This window comes from Typopeltis vanoorti, chromosome 10 (genome assembly GCF_054136105.1).
Source record: "Typopeltis vanoorti isolate ZY-2024b chromosome 10, IOZ_Tvanoo_1.0, whole genome shotgun sequence".
Taxonomy (NCBI): domain Eukaryota; kingdom Metazoa; phylum Arthropoda; class Arachnida; order Uropygi; family Thelyphonidae; genus Typopeltis; species Typopeltis vanoorti.
The window spans coordinates 105,124,553-105,147,432 of record NC_143558.1 but is presented as its reverse complement, the minus strand read 5'-3'; the positions used below and the strand labels follow the sequence as shown (position 1 = coordinate 105,147,432).

At 33.8% G+C, this 22,880-nt stretch overlaps 1 protein-coding gene across 1 annotated transcript in view; it reads right to left on the bottom strand.

Moving 5' to 3' along the window:
• Positions 1 to 22,880, bottom strand: part of atms (RNA polymerase II-associated factor 1-like protein antimeros) — a 249,647-nt gene that overhangs the window by 144,660 nt on the left and 82,107 nt on the right. Inside the window, exon 6 of the mRNA XM_090398808.1 lies at positions 398 to 503. Within this exon, the coding sequence (XP_090254934.1) occupies positions 398 to 503 (106 nt within the window). The remainder of the gene's footprint in view (positions 1 to 397; positions 504 to 22,880) is intronic.

Genomic DNA, 22,880 nt, shown 5'->3' with positions numbered 1-22,880 from the left:
CATTGTCCCATAATTTTATATTTGGTTTAAGCCAATAAGAATACAATTTGGTTGGCTAAATCCCAAATTGCCAGCCCATCCTCATTTGTTCAGCCAGGTAGATACCTAATAGGATGCACCATGAGAAGGTGAGGATTGGACATTAGGTCAGAAGCCCTGGTCAGTTCTCAGCATTTCTTTAAAAGCCATGATGTATCGTATCAGTTATACAGGAATGAAGAAAGTAATGTAAAATCAAAAACAGAACTTCATTGCTCCTAAAATCAACTTAGCCTCCTTCAAGCCTTCAGTAATTTCATAAAAAAGGGAATTAGGAGACCTTAATTTATGGCAGATGCTTTTAATTATGTAAATTTTTTTTAATTTATTTGTAAAATAAAAAAAATCTAAAACTTACAGGCTTTTTGGCATCTTCAAATGTTTTATTTATAGCTGCAATTTGACTATCTCTGTCCATGTAGAGATTCTCTTCCTTAAATAACTTCTTTACATTGTAACCAACTCTGAAATCAAACAGCGATATTTATTTTTCACATTGTACATCTCTACAGTGAGATGTTCAACAAGCTGAATATCATTATAATGACTCCAGCTGTAATTTCTTATTCGTAATTATATATCAATCAGCTATAATTCAATTTCACCAGTGGCCAGTTTTAAGTTTAAATTAATTAGCTTATATAAAATCTGTTTTATGAGTTTCTAAACTATATCACAATTATACATTATACTTTACATTAGAAGTTGCTTGAAAGTGAAACACATTTCTGATAAATTCACAAACATTGTTTTAAAACTGGGGGGGAGAGCAAAAACGGCAATTTTCACTTAATTTTTCCATTCATGCACAAAATTAGTTTTGTTCTATGCATCATATATGATATCTAAAGCATAAATATGTATGGAAAATAAACCAAAACTATTTAGTTTTGAGAAGGATAAGATTAAATTTCATACTGAAAGGAAAAAAGTAGAGGAAATGAAGAAAGAACATGGAAAGTTAGAATTATGTAAAACTAGCTAAACAAAAGTCATGGGAAGACTTTGGTAACAACATAGAAAATAAATATCAGCAAGTTGGCAAACTATTCTGGAAGTACTGAAAAAGCAGAAAAGTACTGTAAAAGGAATCAAAGATAATAAATGTGACTTGAAAAACTGAAGATAGATATTCTAGTTGTTTGGAGTACTTACCTTGAAAGACTGCTAAATGAAACAAGTAGTCAGGACAGTGATAGAAAACTCGCAACAGGAATGCAGTCAGAAATACATATCCATACTTGAAGTAGAAAGTCATCAAAAGCCTGAAATGTGGAAAGGCAGCTGGAGTAGATGATATTCAACCAGAAATGCTCAAGAATGGAGGTATAAAAGTCTTACAGTGGCTGCGTTGCATAGTTCAGAAGGCCTGGAGAGAGGGACGAATTCCAGATGATTGGAGTGGAGCTCTCACAGTACCCATATAAAAAAAGAGAAATAAAACTGAATGTGAGAATTACAGAGATATTTCTCTACTGAGTGTTCCTGATAAGATTTATGCAAGTATACTTGAAAAACGGCTAAAAACAATTGTGGAAGGAAAGCTTGGTGAAGAACAAGATGGATTCGGGCCACATAGAGGTTGTCAGGATCAGATTTTCACTTGAAGACAAACAGTTGAAAAATCTTGGGTGGTTTTTCATTTAAGTTTTGTCGATCTGGAAAAGGCATATAACAAAGTGCGAAGATGAAAGCGTTTCAAAATGCTACAGTTATGTGGAATAAGAAAGAAAGAAATGGGACATAGTCTCTATTTAAGCTGTAAGTTAGCAGTTAGAAGAGAAGGAGGTAAGAAGATAATTTGATGTTAAATCAGGTGTGTGACAAGAGTGCACATTATATCAAATGTCATTCACTATCTTTATGGATCACATTATAAAGGAAAGTAGTAGTAAATTTAATATCAAAATTGGTTTTGTTAATTTTAGCTCTTTATTTTGTGCAGATGATGTTATACGTCAGAATAAATCCAATACAAGAATCCCTGACTAAATTGAATAATAAATTTGGTATAAAAATCAGCAATAAAAAGACAAAGACAATGAAAATAGGTAGAAAAATTGAAAACATTTCAGCCATTTAGGCACAATTTTTAGTGAAGATGGCAAATTAAATATGGAAATAGACAACAGAATTAGCAAAGCTGGCATGAAAGGAAGTCAGCTGAATATATATTTATGGAATAAGAAAGAAAGAAAGAAATTAGCCAAAACACTAAATTAGCTGAACACAAGACAGTGTTCAAGCCAATAACTCATGGATCTGAGAGCTGGGTTAGAAATAAAACACTTCATCAAAAACTGGAGCCTTCTGATATGAGAGTTCTGAGAAATATCAGTGGAGTGAACAGATGGCATCAATGGCAGTAACATATTAAAAATGAGGATATTAGGAAAGAACTTGCCATTGTTAGCATTCAAGAATGTGTTAGTAAAGCTAATCTCAGGTGGTATGGTAATCTAAATAAAATGGGAGAGGAAAGATTAGCAAAACTAGTGTTCTTTGCCTTGGTTGGAAGGAAAAAGACCAAAGAAAGACCACGATGTAGATGGACCAATACAATAAAAAGTGCCTTAAAAGAATGAAATCTGAGGATATTTTTAAATCTTGATAGAAAACAGTTTATAAATTAAAGATGCCAAGAAATTATTCTTGATTTAATCCTTCATCCAAGAGTAAGCAAACTATTTTTTGTATGCGGAGAATCTTCACAAATATCTATCTCTAATCCAGAGTATTTCAATAATAAGGTCTCTTTTGACTACTTGTATATTGGAAATATATGACTTCTGCATTACTTCAACCTTGGTATCTCTTCTGGTTGTGGCTTCCACTGATGAGACCTTAATAAAGGTCAAAATCAATCTGGGTGACCTTTCCCATATACATCCAAAACGGGAATGTGCTTTGCATTATGGGATACTAAAGCAATTGATGTGAAGTCATTAGCTTCTATATACAAGTAGTCTAGTCATGAAGATACTTCACGTGCAAACATAGTTTGCTTACACTTCGATAAAGGATTAAAAAAATAATATAATTTTTTGACATCTTTAATTTATAGTATAACCAAGTGAAAAAACTCAATAGATAACAGATTAGTTCAGAGAAAAATTGTTGATTGGAAGTTAGTAATGTGCAACTTTTTCATGTAGCAGTATCATAATTATCCTATATTCCCCTTGAGGGTACATATCAGGAATTGGAAGATGAGAGAGGAAAACATATTTATTAAAATGACTAATACTTCACTAGTTTTCTACCCGGCATCAAAGCACAATTATAACTGTGACAAGAACATAGCACTAAACTAAGTAATTGTAGAAAACAATTTCAATTGTAACTGACACCAGAACTAAAGTCTTCACATAGCACCCTGTAATGGTCAGATAACCATAAAGTTAATTTAGAGAAGTCAGGCTATCGGATCTTAAAATAATAGAATCCCAGATCTTTGGCAAATTAATGCAATCATATGAGAGAGTGCTTAATAGTTGGTGCTGAGTCTAAAAATAGTTTCGCAAACCTATAATGACTATTCATTGTGAAGAATTAATGGAGACAACATACGTGTTAGAAGAATTATTTTACTTATCATTAAAGAAAGTAACATTCGACATCCATATTGAGGTCATCACCAGGAAAACATACCTGTACAGGATACAAGCTACATGACATTACACTACACAAAAATAAGATGCATCAAAATCTTTGTTAATCATTTACCTCTGATGAAAAAAAAAAAAAATACCCAGAACTACATTAACCACCTTACCGGCCATTAAAGATCAAATACGCATCATGAAAAGCTTCGTATCCATCATAAATTTCAATGTAATATTTAATGGTATTACAATTTTAATATGCACTTCGCACCCATGGTAATGTGGACGTATATATACGTGCTGGCTGGTAGCGTGGTTAAGCAATTTCTAAAGTCTCTTATATTAAGATTTTCTTCTGTTTGGGGTTGTTCTGGATGCTATACAGGTTGAAGATGGGTCTTCCAAATTCTTGGAATAATTAATCCATCATTCTTGTTCAGATATGAATGCTGTTTCAATATTTCACATATTTAAAATTATTTTTTTAAAAATTTTTTATTAAAGTTTATAATACCATATTCTAGTCACCTACGAAGTATTCTCCATGTGAGTCAACACTTGTCCCAATGTTTTTTGCTATTACTGGAAACAGTTCGGAGCTGTTCAACGAATACTTGTAAAATCTCTCATGATATGTGACTTCGTAACTTATCATGTTCATTTTTACATGTTTCTTATTTAGGAGAATGTACTCAGAGTAATGTTAATTTTCTGACTGAAATCTTTTCTGTAATAATACTGTATTGTACCTTTGCTAAAATAATGTGCCGCATGACGTCATCATGTAAAGTTATTAAGTAATGTTAAATCAGTAAGTCTAATGCCAAAATTAGTGAAGAATTTTCAGAATTACTAGATGGAAATTTCCAAAGACCCACGAAAAATGATGTCATGATGTCCTAAGGCCAATATGTGACCATAGTTTCCATGGACAAAGAATTCCAAAGACATGCCACAAATATTTACCCTCGGACATGACATCATCATGTCCGAGGGTAAATATGTGACCAATTTCAACAGACATGTGAATGAGCACAACGGAGGTCCGAGCCTATATAAGGCAATTCGTCGGGAAGGAATTTTCTGAGGGTTTTCAAAGCTTTCTCTTACCTAAGTCCCCGTCCCGCCAAGTTCGCTGTCGGAAATCTAAAGAGAAGTGTTGAGGGTTCCGAGTCTTCTACCTGGGTACATCGCCGCCATGTTAAGGGTCTTATAAGAGAAGGCATAGTCGACAACCCCGACAAGGAAGAATTTTAGTGGAAAGATAGACAAGAAGAATTACGTGTGAACAAAAAGTTAATGTGAAAGACTGCCCATTGAACAAGATTTATAAGTAGTTGTAATACTGAACAAGAATGTACGTCAAGCATCTATGTTTATGACATAATGTGTATTAATGGTGAATTAGGCTTAACCAAGGTATGTCTTATATTCGGTTAATGTTATGCTAGATTTTAAATTAGCTTAGAATAGAAAGAATTGGGAATAGCAAAAAAAAAAAAAAATTCTTTGTAATGACAATGTGTATATATGTGAAAGTAACTCATTCTGTACATATTTCTGTTTGACTTAATTATATGGTTTGTAAACAACATATTGGACTGATTCTGTCAATGCACAATCCTAAAAAAATTTGAACCTGCATAAGATAGGAATTCATATGATTTATATTTAAGCCATTTTTGGTTAAAGTAAGAATAAATAAGCAGGGAATAAAAATGATATCAGCTTAGTCTTTGATTTAAGATCTTATATTCTCATGCTCAAAATATAGTCTAACTGGCGCAGTCGTTAAAACAAATAAATTTGTTAGACTATAGAGTGTGAGAAATAAGTTATAGCAGACATAGATATATAGAAGACAGACCGTAGTATGTCTTCTGTTATGTATTTCTACTACCCTGCTTTGTCCTTAATTTCTCTTTATTTACTTAATTATTTGTGAATGGTCGACTGCCACCATATATCTATTTCTCATGCTCTGTAGTCTAACAAATTTCTGCACATGAAGTGTGATGACGTGATTAGGACACTGATATAGATTTTCTATAAATAGTTTATAACTTTTTTGCCCATATTTACAATTGCAAACAGCGTTGATGATCTACTGAATGTCCTGTTTTCTGCCAGTTCGATTATAGTCGAAGGAGGTTGGAACTGTGTATAAATAATTAAAAAAAAAAATTTTTTTTTTAATTTCTCAGGTGATTACTTTTGCAGATTCTTGTGATGTTATATAGCTGTATTTAAAAATTGTATCAAAATTCAAATTACCCATGTTTCACTCTAGCATTTGTCAATGATAATCTAATCTCACCACAAAGTACAAAGGGTTTACGCTTCGTGATGAGATTAGATTAGATTATCATTAGCGTATGCTAGATAATCCTTATCCTGATAGATAATATTAGGTCTATAAAGATAAACCTAACCTTTATAGTTTCCATATTTAAAATTATATTAATTGATAAATAAAAGTATTCAGTTATCTTACAATTAATTGCATTGAACCAATTAAGATGAGTGCTGATGTGCTATGCACTTTTAAAACTTTCATACATCAATAAAACTATAGTCAAATTAAAATAAATTTTGCAGCATGGATTACATCAGCCACATGATCTCACACCCAACCTAAACAGGCATGCGATGCCACTGATATATCTATAATCCATTCCAAATTAGTCCAGTAAAATCTTCTTGTAAACTTACAAGTCCATCATGATGTCCTCTCCAACTACCCACTGAAGTTGCATTTCCTTAGTCCCTTCCCATAATCAACACTGAAGAGTTCATTATTCGTTAGCTTAAACATTAACTTAATTATTCATCTCTGGTCCTCTCAAATTAGTACCTCATGTTCACTCTCTTAACTTGTGCCAGTATTGATACTTCATTCACAACAACATCCATTGAAGCTATCACCCAAGCCAACATTTCGAAATCTCACTGCTTCCATTATGCTATCTAAGATGTAATGGAAGAAATGTGTCAATATGTCCTTCTCTCTGTTTCCATATACAGGTATCCCTTGATTAATGCGATTAATTAATGCCTTGGTGTTACCACGTATATCAAAATCTCATTAATCAAATATAATAATAAATGGCAAAAATTTAAGTTAGTCCATGATCAATTACTGTATTAATAATTCATTTTATATGGTACTCTTTTAGGAAAGATAAAAAATGAATGCAAAGTAAATGTTTAATAAATGCTTGTACCTATATTAGTTACTGCAATTTTTTTTTATAAAAAAACGTTATCAAGAGTCATTTGAACAGTTTTCGTTTTTTTCTTATCAGCATAAATTCTACAACAACAAGCAAAATGACTCTAGATCTCAGCAATCAAGCATTTTTCAATTAACATCTGAATGCATATTCATTACTTGCTGCTTAAGCGATTCTAAACTGTGAAATATTCCATCCAGTTCTTTGACTGTCATCTCCTTTGGGACCTCATCTTCACAATACATTTGTTTGTTGCCTTCATATGTGCAATGTAGTGCAATTTCAAGAAGATCGTTCTCAGTGAAATCTTTTGGATTTGAATCCAATACTCCTTTAACATCTTCTGCATCAACACCATCAAAACCAAGGTCTTCACCAACTGCAACGATTTCTTCAACTATTATACATTGTTCACAGGATTTTAAAAACCACCTAAGTCATTAGGACATTCTAGCAAAAGGTTTTTCCAAACAGCTCTCATGCAGCTAGAAGGCACTTGCTCCCACGAGTCATGAATGTTTTCAATTGCATGTTTAATGTTAAAATTTTTCCAAAATTCTTGGAGCGTAATCGCATTTCCTCCTGTTGTTGTTACTACTGCCTCTGAGAATGTCTTTTTAAGAAATTAAGCTTTGAAAGTTGCAATGACACCCATGCCCATGAATTGTAGCAATGATGTCTTATTTGGTGGAAAAAATAAAACTTTCGCATTCTCACACAGATCATTAAGAGAATTTGGATGACCAGGTGTGTTATCTAAATTCAAAAGAGTTTTGAAAGCTAAGTTATTTCTCTTGCAATAAGCTTCAACTGCCAGACAAAGCCTTCTGATTTGCCCACCAAATTACAGGTAAAGAGTTCTTGTTACATTCTTTTAAATCTTTGGGTTCCGAGTTCTATAGACGAGCAGCAGCTTCGATTTAAAACTTTATTAGCATTCCCTCCAAGCATAACAATTAAACAATCTTTTGATACTTTATAGCAAGGCTGTACTGCTTATGATATGAAAGTTCTAGATGACATTTTTTTCCAATAGAGGCCAGTTTCATCTACATTGAAAATTTGGCAGTAATTGTAATCATTTTCTTCGATAATTTTCTGCAGCTCAGCAGGTGAAGATGCAGCATCTTTATCAGCATTTGCAGCTTCACCTCTTATTTTCAAATTCTTTAGTCCAGCCCTAGATTTAAAATTTTCAAGTAAGCCTTTGCTTACTGTGAATTTTGAATTGTCTTTTTTATATTCATCATCATCAAATTCCTGATATATACCCTCAAGGGGGTGTACAGGATATGATAGTACTACATGAAAAATTCACACCATTAATAACTTCCTATCTACAATTTTCCTCCAAATCAGTCTGTTACCTATCAAGACTCCAATATTATCAGGTCTTATATTTCTGTCTTCTGAGACACTTTTTATTGTATCAATCCACCTATACCTTAGTCTTCCTCTGGGTCATTTTCCTGCCAACCTGGCAGAGAAAACTTGTTTTGTTAATCTTTCCTCACCCATTCTGTTTAAGTGGCCATACCACCTGAGATTACCTCTGTTAATGAATTCCTGGAAGCTGACAATGTCAAGTTCATTCTTAATAACTTCGTTTTTAATAAGATATTGTCATTGATGCCATCTGTTCATGCTCCTAATCTTTCTCAGGACTCTCTTATCTGCAGTCTCTAGTCTTTGTTCAAGTGTTTTACTTCTAACTCACCTCTCAGATCCATAAGTTAAAATTGGTTTGAATAAGGTCTTGTATACAGCTAATTTAGTGTTTTGACTAATTTGTCTCTTATTCCATATAAATGTATTCAGTTGACTTCATACCAGCTTTGTTGATTCTGTTGTCTATTTCCATATTTAATTTACCATCTTCACTAAAAATCATGCCAAGTAGCTAAAATGTTTTACTTATTCTATAGGTTCTCCATTCACAATGCAGTTGATATTTTCAATGATTCTGCCTATTTTCATTGTCTTCGTCTTTTTGATGCTGACCTTCATACCATATCTATTACAACAGTTATTCAATTTAGTCAGGGAATCTTGCAGACTTGGAGCAGATTTATTTAGAAGTATAACATCGTCCACATAAAGCAAAGAGCTGAGATTAACACCTCCAATTTTGATATCAGGTGTAATACCATTTTCCTTCATAATGTGATCCATATAGATAATGAATAAGAGAGGGGATAATGTACATCCTTATCTGACACCAGATTTAACATTAAACCACCTTCCTGTACTTCCTTCAATTCTAACTGCTGACATACAACTCAAATAAAGACTAAGTATTGCTTGATATAATGCCCCATTAACACCCTATAACTGTAGTGTTTTGAATAGATTCTCTCTTGGCACCTTGTCATATGCCTTTTCCAGATCTACAAAAATTAAATATAGATCTTTGTTATCTCTGTTATAGAAGGGTGGATTTTACTAAGATGGTTCATTGTCGAGAATGTAACATGGATGAATGGGTGAATGTGACAGATGTGTTTGTTGAGAGATTAAACAATAGAGATGATGGTTGGTGGGATTCCCATGATTTCTCAACTATCTGTCGTAAAGTGAAAATCTGATCCTTACAGTCTCTATTTGGCCTGACTGCAGCTTGTTCTTCACCAAGCTTCTCTTCAAAATCCTTCTCAACCATTTCTTAAGTATACTTGCATATATCTTACCAGGAACATTCAGTAATGAAATACCTCTGAAATTCTCACATTCAGTTTTATTTCCCTTTTTATATATGGATATTATGAGAGCTCTACTCCAATTGTCTGGAATTCATTCCTCTGGCCAAGCCTTCTGAAATATGCAGTGCAGCCAGTGTAAGACTTTTATACCTCCATGCTTGAGCATTTCTGGTCGAATATCATCTACTCCTGCTGCCTTTCCACATTTCAGGCTTTTGATGGTTTTTTCTACTTCCAGTATGGATATGTATTCCTGACCTCATCCCTGGTCAGTGTTTTTTACCACTGTGCTGTCATCACTGCTTTTTTTCATTTAGTAATTTTTTGAAGTAATTACTCCATACTTCAAGGATATCCTTTTCTCCTGTTTTCATGTCACCTTTATCATCTCTAATTCCTTTTACAGCATTCTTTCCTCCATTTCTGAGATTCTTCAACCACTCCAGAATATCGTGCCACCGTCTTGATATTTATTACCAAAGTCTTCCCATGACTTATGTTTAGCTAGTTTTACACAGTGTTTAGCATTCTTGCATTTGTCTTTGTATTCTCTAAGAGCACAACCTGACTTAATTACCAGTAACTTTTGATATGCTTTCTTCTTTTCCTTCATTGCTTCTTTAACTACCTCTGTCCACCATGGAGTTCTAATTTTTCTATCCTTGCAGACAATCTGCCTCTCTGGTTGAATTAAACAGTGTTTTCTTCAGTGATTCCCTCTGAATCTCCAAGGTTTGGTTCCTGTTCTCAAACTCTTTCAAATTTTCTTGAATAATATTTGTGTATTTTAGTCTACATTTCACATCTGAAAGCTGCTCAACTTTTATTCGCTTTAAAACTTTCTTATATGTTCTTCTTTTCAATATATTCAGTTTTATCCTGCTCAAGACTAAATGGTGATCACTTCCAATTTCAAATCCTCTTATATGAAGTGAGAAAACATCACTATCAACAATAACATAATCAATGAGAGTTTTCTTATTCCTTGCTTCTTCTCTCCAGGTGAATTTGTGCACATTATATTAGTAATAACCTGTACATGTCCTGGGCAGAAATCCAACGGATATTTGTCATTATTATTAGCTTTGCTCTTTTCTCCAAATTTTCTCGAAATATTTTTGTATGTCTGACAATCATTTCTTACTCTGCTATTTAGATCCCCAGCAAGGACCAACTTTTCCTTTTTCATTGTGTCAGATGCTTTCTCTAAAACCTCAAAAAATTCTCCAACTTCTACCTTAGTAGAACCTTCTGTGGGACCAGCACAAATAAGTCTCATTGTCTAGTTCCCCATTCTTATATTTGCCCACATTACTCTACTTGAGACTGCCTGCCATTCAAGAAGACTAGCCTCGTATTTACTGTTGAATACTATGACTGCTACTCCTTTTCCTTGATTGTCATTGCCCGAATATAACATTTTGTATTTATTGCTTATAAAGATCTCACCAGTTTTTGGCTTTTTTGTTTCAGTCACCTTATTATGTCAATCTGGTATTTATCCAATTCCTCAGCTAGCTCCATTTCTTTGCCATTCAGGCTTCTTATGTTGATAGTACCAATCTTGAACTCTGGTGAAGTTGAGTTGGAGTAGGTTTTAGGATTTGTTCCAGTACTTTTCGCTGTTTGTCCTGGTTCCCTGGAGAGAACAATGGGGTCCTTTGTTTAACCGGACAACGTCCCAGCAGGCATGAAATTCTGCCATGTTGCACCATGATTTGAAAATTTTGTAAGCCAATAAGAACACAATTTGGTCGGCTAAATCCCAAATTGTCAGCCCGTCCTCATCCAGTCAGTATCCAGGTAGATACCTAACAGGGTGCACCACGAGTAGGTGAAGATTGGACATTAGGTCAGAAGCCCTGGTCGGTTCTCCGCATTCCTTTGAAGGCTATGTGGAGGTCTCCTCTCAGTTATATAGCTTTGATCCTTAAGCACCCTTTTTTTATATTTAGTCTCTTTAAGTCTTGAAAGGAGGCTTAGATCTTTGGCCATCATATTATAGGCACTAATTGGAATTCTCATTTGATTGTTCCAGCCAAATAATCAACAGATCTTCCATTTCAACCATTATAGCACTTCGGTTACATGTGCACTGCATACTTGCAGATGTTGATGTAACTTTAGCTTGCTCGCAATACTCATCAGCTTTGGATGAAACAGTCCATATTATAGACTCATTAAAACCAAATTTGCTTGCAATCTTACTTTTACTCTCACCATGTTTAAATCTTTTAATTATATCAAGTTTTATATCTAAGATAATTACTTTCCTTTTTTTCACTTAATAACCACCTGGTTGTGGAATTGCTCTTATTCTTCAACATGATTAATGGGCTGTAAAATTTACGAAGAACGTAATTTGTAAATACAGCAGAACAATTGAAACTTGTAATACACACACTCTTAATGCTTAATGGGAGGAATGATGTCATCATGCTCATGACTTTCTTTCTCTCAGCCAGGAAACACTCCTCGAGGCTTACATGTTTTTGCGTGGTAAATTTATACAGCAATTCACTGAAAGTGAATTGCTGTATGAATCACTGAGGGTAAACATAACGCCATGGATGATTTATCCAGTGCTAAACACATAAAGTCAGAATGCTTCATAAACACAAAATAATTTCTAGTTACTTATTAACGCCACAATTAGTCTCATGTTTAGAAAATTGAAGAAGGAAATTTAAACTTACACTAAATAAATTTATTAGCTGTAAAATCTTTTCCTATGTATTATAAGCAACCTCAGTACATTGATAATGGAACAGAATATAAATTTACAATTAAAGAATCATTTTCAAAAAGCGCCACTATAGCGTTAATAGGATAGCAGTCAGCAAAATTCCGATTTTTCTTTTTTTTTAATAATTAGCAATTTTACTGACCATTTGTCATCCTATGAACGATATAGTTTCCATGTTTAATTTTTCTAAGTATGTCAACTTACGTACCGATATTAGTTTCATTCTAATTACATGGGGCTTCTTCAGATATGGAAGAAATATTGCATAGGCATCCCATGATGAATCATCAGACACCCATGTAATAATAATGGTAGTAATAAACACATGTTCATATCTTCCTCGCCTGACTTACTTGGTGTCCTTTGCTCTTAAAGACACCAAAGACATTACTTTCCCTGCACAACTGCTAATACTAGATAAATCTAATCGAACACCATCTCGGAATAAAATGCAAACATTTGGGCTGATGAACCAAAATTTCCCTATGTGATCCAATCTAGAAAAAGGCAATTCTTTTACGCGCGTGCGCGCACACACACAATTTGTTCTGTGAGTTTGGAGTTGAGCTGAGCTGTAAAGGGGTGCTGAATAACTACTGAACATTTTAACACATTTAGAAGAGACTGAGAGACCTACTGATGCTGGTTCTGATGAACAGTGTCTATGGATATATTGGTAGAAAATGTAAACAACAAACTGAAATTGGTGAGAGTAGAGATAATCAACAAAAGATGGGTCATTCATCAACCTAACTGTTCTCTTCTGTACTGAGTCAAGCATTTTAAGGACAACACTCCAAATGAGAGAACAGAATTGTTGAATGGATTTGTAAACTAGATAATAGCTGAAAGGAAAAGTAACATCTCAAAAGAAAACTCCAATTTTAAAAGGGATTAAGTTTTACCAGTACAGAAATTAACAGGAATATCAGAACCCCATTGAAGATTGGTTTGGAAAGAATTATTGTTAAAGTCAATATTCTAAAAGATTTGTTGATTTGTGTAGTGCAAGACTTGTGAAATGAGAAAGGAAAATACAATGTACTGTCATCAGCATAACTGTGTATTAGATTTGCAGTGCCTTGTGAATCACCAATTGCAAAGTTTGAGGATAATGATCCATCCATTGTCACATGTAATGTGCATCCAGAGAGAGGGCTGGCAACCTAGTTGCAGAAGTTAGAAAAGTGACCAAAGGATGGAAGCTTAGTCTTTATGCACCAAACTTATATGTCTTAGAGATATCAAGAGTGAACACTTCAGATTCCTCAAATTTTTCCACAAGATATGTGCAAAGTTGGATAACATAAGCAAGAGGATTCCCTATTGATTGACAGTGGTGGAATCCATAATGTTGATCATTTATTAGTTGAGAAAATTCAAGATAGTACAGAAGTTGAGTGTTAATGGTTTTCTCCATTACTTAAGAAAATAGTAAAGTGAAAGGAACTGGATGGTAATTAGACTGCAAAGATTAGTCACCCTTCTTAGGAATGAGTAGAACATGGACTAATTTCCAGACTGCAGAACAGATACTATGGCATATGAAAAATATTTTAAAAAAATAACAAAAAAAAGTCAACAGAAAACAAGAATCGCCTCTATTCAGGAAAGGAAGACTTTTTGATATTTTTAATCCCCACTTTTTTCTATAACCAACCTATTATGTTAACAATCAGTCATGGAAAATAAATTAACTATATTTATAATTTTATAAATATAATTTTATTTTTGTTTATTAGTTGGTTAGAATGTTTTAGATTCATATTGGTGATGGTGCACTAACTTCAAAGATCAGCATATTATGAATTCGAAAGAATCAAACTCAGAGTATAAAAAAAAAAAATTAAAATATCTACTGCAAACAAATACATAAGTACTATAGGTGCTTAAGGGTCAAAGCTGTATAACTGAGAGGAGACCTCCATATAGCCTTTAAAGGAATGTGGAGAACCGACCAGCACTTCTGATCTAATGTCCAATCCTCACCTTCTCGTGGTGAACCCTGTTAGGTATCTACCTGGATACTGAATGAACAAGGATGGGCTGACAATTTGGGATATAGCCGAACAATTGCATTCTTATTGGCTGAAACCAAAATATAAAATGATGGTACAACACGATAGAATTTCATATTGGCTAGGGCAATGCCCGGTTAAACAAGGCCCCCATTGTTTTCGCCAGGGAACCAGGGCAAACACCAAAAAGTCAGCTACTGGAACAAATCCTAAAACACGCCCCAACTCAACATCACCAGAGTTCAATATCGGTACTATCAACATAAGAGGCCTGAATGGGAAAAAAATGCAGCTAACTAAGGAATTGGATAAGTACCAGATCAACATAATAGGGGTGACTGAAACAAAAAAGACAAAAACTGGTGAGATCTTTTTGAACAATAAATACAAAATGTTATATTCAGGCAATGGCAATCAAGGAAAAGGAGTAGTCAAAGTATTCAACACTAAATAAGAGACTAATCATCTTGAAAGGCAAGCAGTCTCAAGTAGAGTGATGTGGGAAAACATCAGAATGGGGGAACTGGACAATGAGACTTATTTGTGTCTATCCCACAGAAGCTTCTACTAAGGTAGAAGTGCAGGAATTTTTTGAGGATTCAGAGAAAGCAACTGATACAACAAAAAAGGAAAAGTTGGTCCTTGTTGGGGATCTAAATAGAAGAGTAGGAAATGATTATCAGACATACAAAAATGTTTTGGGAAAATTTGGACAAAAGAGCAAAGCTAATAATAATGGCAAATACCTGTTGGATTTCTGTTCAGGACATGGACTGGTTATTACTAACACAATGTTTCAACATACAAATGTGCACAAATTCATATGAAGAGAAGAGGCAAGGAATAAGACTTCTCATTGAAAATGTTATTGTTGACAGTGATCTTTTCTCCCTGGTGCAGGACATGAGAGTGTACAGAGGATTTGAAATTGGAAGAGATCACCATTCAGTCTTGAGCATGATAAAATTGAATTTCATATTAAAAAGAAGATTGACAAAAATCTCACACGCCTCCTTAAATTTACATTCATACCATGTTTTGGTGTGATGTAAACAACAGGTGCTTTTCCAGTCAATTCAATGTAAAGTGGTCAGTGCATGAGCAGAAAGACCAGCTTGATCATAGTTATTATATTTAATGTGTAGTTTATGTTTCTTTTTTTTCTGATAAGCAGGCCTGTGAGATTCTTATCAATCACCCTAATCTTAACAATAATGATGGTCTAAAAATCCCAAGAATATGGAAGACACATATTCTACCCACTTAACCTTTCTCCCTAAGAGTTAATTATAAATAGGACCATAGGTAATCCAGGATCCTAAATCTAATATAACAATTGTCATGTTAAATTAGAAATGATTTTTACCGTAACAAAACTATCTCTATGAAAGAATGTTTCTCCGATGTTGTCTTAAATAGAATATAGCTTTGATGTAGTTAATATATTTTATTTTATTTACTTATTGTAATATTATTTTAATTTCACTAGAAGTCAGGTCAGGAGAATAACTGTTGATAAAATCATTGTCTCTTCGGCATACCGTGCAAAATCTAACTTAGCTTGTCTCTGTATATATATGTGAATACTCCAGATGACCTTAATGTGAAGGTCGAAACGTCAGAAAATTAAAATAATTATTTATAACACAGTTGTAGAGTCCATAATTTGTGTAAAATGAATGCTGATCACCATGTAATACTAAAGGAAAGGAAGATGGTTTAATCTGGTGTTAGACAAGGATGTACATTATCCCTTCTGTTATTCATTATCCGTATAGATCACATTATGAGGGAAAGTGGTATTAAACCTAATATCAAAATTGGAGATTTTAATGTCAGCTCTTTGCTTTATGTGGACAATGTTATACTTCTATATAAATCCGATACAAGTCTACAAGATTCCCTGACTAAATTAAATAACTGTTGTAATGGATATGGTATGAAGGTCAGCAATAAAAAGACAAAGACAATGAAAATAGGCAGAAGTATTGAAAATATCAACTGCATTGTGAATGGAGAACCTATAGAACAAGTAAAACATTTCAGCTACTTAGGCATGATTTTTAGTGAAGATGGTAAATTAAATATGGAAATAGACAACAGAATCAACAAAGCTGGTATGGTATGAAGTCAACTGAATACATTTATATGGAATAAGAGAGAAATTAGCCAAAACACTAATTAGCTGTATAAAAGACCATATTCAAACCAATTTTAATGTATGGATCTAAGAGCTGGGTCAGAAGTGAAACACTTGACCAAAGACTAGAGACAACAGATATGAGAATCCTGAGAAAGATCAGGGATATGAACAGATGGCATCAATGGCAATATCATATTAAAAACGATGATATTAGAAAAGAACTTGACATTGTTAGCATCCAGGAATGCATTAGCAGAGCTAATCTCAGGTAGTGATCATGTAAACAGAATGGTAGAGAGATTAGCAAAGAAAGTGTTCTCTTCCAGGTTGGCAGGAAAAATACCTAGAGGAAGCCCAAGATATAGGTGGATTGATATGGTAGAAAGTGCCTTAGAAGATAGAAATATAACATCTGATAATGTTGGAGTCTTGATAAGTAACAGACTGACTTGGAGGAAAATTGTAGATAGGAAGTTAGTAATGATGTAAATTTTTCATGTAATACTATCATATCCTGTACACCCCTTGAGGGTACATGGCAGGAATTTGATGATGATGATGATGATAAATTACTTTGTTTCTTTCTCCCTTAAAGGAATATGACAGAAGTGATATTCTCTGCAGAATTTCAATTAGCAAAGATTAATTTCTACTATCCTGTATATCTAACTTAAATTATCAAATATAAAATATATTTATATGACACTTCTAAGAATTACACAATATAAGCTCAAAGAAAATTCTCTTACTCTGATTCAATAACATACAAAAGCACATAGCATTCAGCTAAAAGTCCTGTATTTTTCCCTTCACTATATGAGAACTTTCTTTGCAGCATTTATCTGTCCTATCATTTTTTTTCCTCTATTTTTTTTTGTTTTTTTTTTGTTTTTATTCATTCATTCAAACTGCCGTACCTCTCAAATTCCTTATGTGACAAAAAAAAAAAAAAAAAAAAAAAAAAAAAAAAAAAAAAAAAAACGCACTTGACTTATGCTTACATATATTTTCTTTTAGCATGCAAGTTTAATAATAATAATAATAATAATATATATATATATATATATATATACTCTACATCTATCTGTCTCCACCACTCAATCCACCATGCCCACGGCAAGATTCGAACCCAAAGCCTTTTGGCTGGAGAGCGGATATGCTAACTTCTCGACTAACCAGGCTGCAATATGAGTACATTTAATTGCACAGTTCCAATGGCAATTCCAAGGAAAATAATTTTACTTTAGATTTCATCTTGCTTCATAAAACACATGCTACTTGCTATCCATTTGAGTACATAATACTCTCATTGATATGTGAAGGCTTAATATACTGTACTGACCTTCAATATTAACTTTGCAGTTTTTCCTTGGAAAGCAGATAAAAATCCATATAAAACTTTTCTGAGATCACAGAATTCAACTTAGCAGTTTAATTCTGCTTTCCAGCTAGCATAGTAGATGTGCCTATGCCATATACTATTGTAATATGCAAACGCTGTATAATAAATAAAAAAATATATATCTATTTCATTTGCTGGAGTAGTGAAGAACAACTGCTCTGACAATATTATTATTATTATTATGTGACACCTCCAGGAAGTCCAAAGACTCATTGAGGGAGGACACCTACTCTACTTCTATCTGTCTCCACCACTCAATCAACCAACCACACCAACGCCATCTACCGCCCACCACCATCACTAGTATTTCCACAGACAATCAAGCAATCTTTTTTATATGTAATTTCCTAAGGATTATGATACAGTAACGAACAAATTAATCCGAACACTCGCATTTTAAAGAAAATTTTAATTTCACAAGAAAATAAGTACAATAATTAAACTCAGAACTTTACCTAATAATTTATACGTTCTCCTCTGTTCCTAATAAGTTCATTAATTCGCTTAGGCATAGACTCTATCAATGTAGAGCAAAATGTTCTTATTTCTATATCTGGAAACCATACTTTTATAATGGATTGTATTAAGTTATCATTTGTATCACAATTTAATTTTCCGAGTCTCTTTTTCACTATGGCCCACAAATTTTCTATTGGGTTAATGTCAGGAGAGTTACCTGGACACTGAAGCATTTGGATGTTGTGATTTTTTAGGAACTCTTTCATATTTTTTGAAGTTTGGCATGGAGCGAGATCCTGTTCGGAGATGAGTTTTTGTGTTTCTGGATCTTTTCTCCAATATTTTTATGTATTGGTCACTTTTCATCATACTGTTAATAGGCACAAGTGATACTGAACCATCATGTGTAAAACAACTCTAGAACATCTTTTTAGCTGGGTGTTTAGGAGCTTGTTGATGCTGGGAGGGAGAAATCTTCCCAGCCACTGATTTAAGGAGAGCGGTTTACTTCTTATAAGTAAATTTTTTCTATACAACAGTTTTTTTTTTTTTTTGGCCTGTGGGCAGTCCTCCCTGCTTCCAACAATCTTCAACAAATTGTCATGTAAGAAACATTAACCCCACTAACTGCCAAGTCTCTCTTCAAGTCTACAGCAGACAATCTTGGATTCATTTTGCTTTTCCTAAGTAGTAAACATCTTGAGTAAATGTAGTTTTCCTTTTATGCCCACATTTTCCTTTTCTGTTGGGAGACAAAGTACCTGCCTCCCTATACCTCTTTAAAAACAGTGCCCAAACCAAAACCACAATGATTGGCAATTTGCCTTTGAGTCATGGATGTGTGCTGAGAAAGAGTGCATATTTTTGGATGCTTTCTTGGAGATGAACCCATTTTATAGCTACACAAAATGAATAAAATACTACATATGTCAACTTTTGCACAACATTATTAATAAAAAATTGTAGAAACAGTTAAAACACACAGCATTCAACCAAAATAGTGAACAAATAGTGAACTAAAACCAAAACTGATAACCAAAATTATTGTGAACTGAAACAAAAACCAAACCAAAACTGGGAAATTTTGGATATGGCATGAAAGATGATAGAGGAGCAAGGTTAATAGATTTTGCAGAAAAAGAAAACCTATGCATCATGAATTTCTTTTTCAAGAAAAAAACACATAGGAAGTGGACAAGGAAATTCCAAATGGAAAAACTAGTGAAATGGACTTTATCCCCAGCAATAAGAAAAACATCTTTCAAGACTGCTGTGTAATAAACACCTTCAAAGAAAGAAGAAAATGTTTTGAAGATCAAAGCAAAACATAGATGTACACAAACTCAGCATTAAAAAAGATATATTCCAACATAACAGATTTAAAAATTTTATTATAGATGACAATACTGATCCATCAGATAATAATGACGTTATTACCCAAAACCTTTTACAATACTCACTTGAAATAGCTGGTACCACAAAACAGAAACAAGACAAAATTTCTGAAGAAACAAAGAGAAATGAAACAATCAAATAACCTACAGAATAAAATTGAATATACTGAATTGTGCAAAATGATCAGAAAACTTATCACAGAGAAATAAGAAAATACAATTGTAAATTCATACAACAAACAATTGAAAACAACAATAGTCTCAACAAAGCCAAACAGCAATTGATGAACAGCAATAAACAGATAGTTAGGAAAAGTACACATAGTTTTTATTTAGGGGATATAAATCCCACATTTTTTCAAAACCGAATAAGAAACTCAAAGATTGGAATCAAAGAGTTTCATGCCGAATATAGTGAACTATAAAAGTTTCGGCGGATTGTAGCGTAAGCTAAAGCACGTAGTACAACACTAGGGCAACTCATAGCAAAGGTGGGTAAAGTTCTGTTCACGCTTCTTAGTATTACCCATAATGTAAAACACATCTCCTATGGAGATGTATGATGTTATACATTATGGTGGAAAGTCACTACCCAGACCGGTTTCGACCTTTATTGAGGTCTCATCAGTAAGTAGGTAGACCAGGTAATACTGACGTTATAGCGAAAAGAACTTATATACTTTGCTATATGAGTTGTCAAAAAAGTGCACCCATAAATTACTTAAATAAAAGAGCCAATAGGCTTCACTTCGGCGATGTAACATTATTTAAATTGAGGGGATATAAATCCCACATTTTTTCAAAGCCGAATAAGAAACTCAAAGATCAGAATCAAAGAGTTTCATGCCGAATATAGTGAACTATAAAAGTTTCGGCAGATTGTAGCCTTTGATTGGAATCTTTGATTCCGATCTTGGAGTTTCTTATTCGGCTTTGAAAAAATTTATATCCCCTTAATTTAAATAATGTTACATTGCCGAAGTGAAGCCTATTGGCTCTTTTATTTAAGTAGTACACATGGCTTTGCAGACTGGAAGCAGAAATAAACATTGCCAAGGTTCAAATTAAGACCACACATATCTGTGAAATAAAGCTTGAAGGTTTTTGCAAAGAGATTTCTCTCTGCTTGACTCTTCACAGTTGTTGTTATAAGTTTAGCAAAAAGTGAGTGAGACATGGAATATACAATAATGGATTCCTTGCTAAGATATACACATGGAAAATTTCACCCAACTCCTGTACACATCATGGACTCAGAAGCAACCACTAATCAGACTCCCTCCAGGTGCGCTGGCAGAATAACGGCAGCAAAATTATTTGATTATACGATGATTATTATAATAGAATAGATAAATACTATAAAACTATAAAACAGAAACTATAAAAGTTTCATGCGAAAATTGACCAGACAGCTTGTGGGCACCACTGCCATACTACGAGTTGCCCTAGCCGAACCTAATAGGAAAAGCAGGAACGCTAAAAGCGCCCGTATATTGCCTTCTATTGGTCCATTTTGATAGGTTTCACTAGTCTGACAGCTGTTTCAAACTCATTGGTTTTCGTCAGAGACTAAGCAGAAACCTAAGAGAGCAAAAACTCTCAGTACTAGGGAACTTGAAGTGTCAGAGAGGTGTATTTTCCATAAGCGAACTTTCGGTCAGTGCATAAAGTATTTACTAAAATAAAGAGCCAAAGGCTTCATTTTGGCGATGCAAAATTACATAAATTAAGTGTATATTAAATCCAATTATAGAATATTATAGTTTCTGCATGAAACTTTTATAGTTTCTGTATTTGGCTTTGATGATGTTGGATTCAATATACACTTAATTTATATAATTTTGCATAGCCGAAATGAAGTCTTTGGCTCTTTATTTTAGTAAATATTTATGCATCGACCGAGAGTTCGCTTATGGAAAATACACTTCTCTGGCACTTCAAGTTCCCTAGTACCGAGAGTTTTTGCTCTCTTAGGTTTCTGCCTAGTCTCTGATGAAAACCAATGAGTTTGACACAGCTTTCAGATTAGTGAAACCTATCAAAATGGACCAACAGAAGGCAATATACAGGCATTTTTAGCGTTCGTGCTTTTCCTATTAGGTTTGGTTAGGGCAACTCGTAGTATGGCAGCGGTAGTATTCCCGCAAACTCTCTGGTCAATTTTCACATGAAACTTTTATAGTTTCTGTATTTGGCTTTGAAATGATGTTGGAATGAAGACATTTTAAAAGAACTAAAAAGAAAATCAATAGAAGAGAAACTAAACAATTATAAACAAAAATGGATAGAACATGTAAACCGAATGGCCAACAACCAATATCCTAAACAAATACTGAAATATAAGCCAATTGGGAAGAGAAGGCAGGGTAGACCTCAAAAAAAAAAAAAAAAGGATATTTGATGGATAATGAGACCGGAACAGACCAATATGGTGTATACTCGTAATTAGCATTATGGTGATAATGAGATTATTTGCAAGTTGATCTGGAAGCCTCTGAAGTTTTAATATTAGTTTGTAAAGTAAACTATCTAGTGGTGGATGAAGTATAATTGTTGTAAAGATGTACTCTCGCAAAGGTGATTTTCTGGAAGAAATAGGGGAGGGTAAAGTAACTGAGATTTGCTCTGAAATGTACACATGGTTTTTGGGTACTTCAAACTTCCAATAAGTGAAGTGGTAGTATTATATCAGGCAACAAACTGCCACCTAGTGATGCCTAATACCACAAAGTTTTGGCATTTCCTCTGAGGGGTAGGAGTGCTACATAGTTCACTTCTAAACTGAAGTTTGATGTACTGAACATGGCAGTGGCCAAATTATTTGCTCCATCAGCATTTTAGACTTCTAAGGTTTAGCTATGGACAGTGACAATGCAATTTACTTCGCTGCCTCCAGAAAAACATCTTAATCCCCCACCCTCCTCCCAAGGTTAAAATCTGATCAGCAGATTACTTCTTCTTCTCAAAGACTCCCTCAAGTCACTTTCTCACATATGTTCTGTTTCTGTCTTGGGGCTTTTTCTACAGATATTTTCACAATCAGTTAGGCACTGTTCCGAAAATCTGGCTGCTGCTGCATTACATCCATACACAGTGCACGTCCTTTAACCAAACCAATTTCTTATCTTTTATTTTTTTCCCT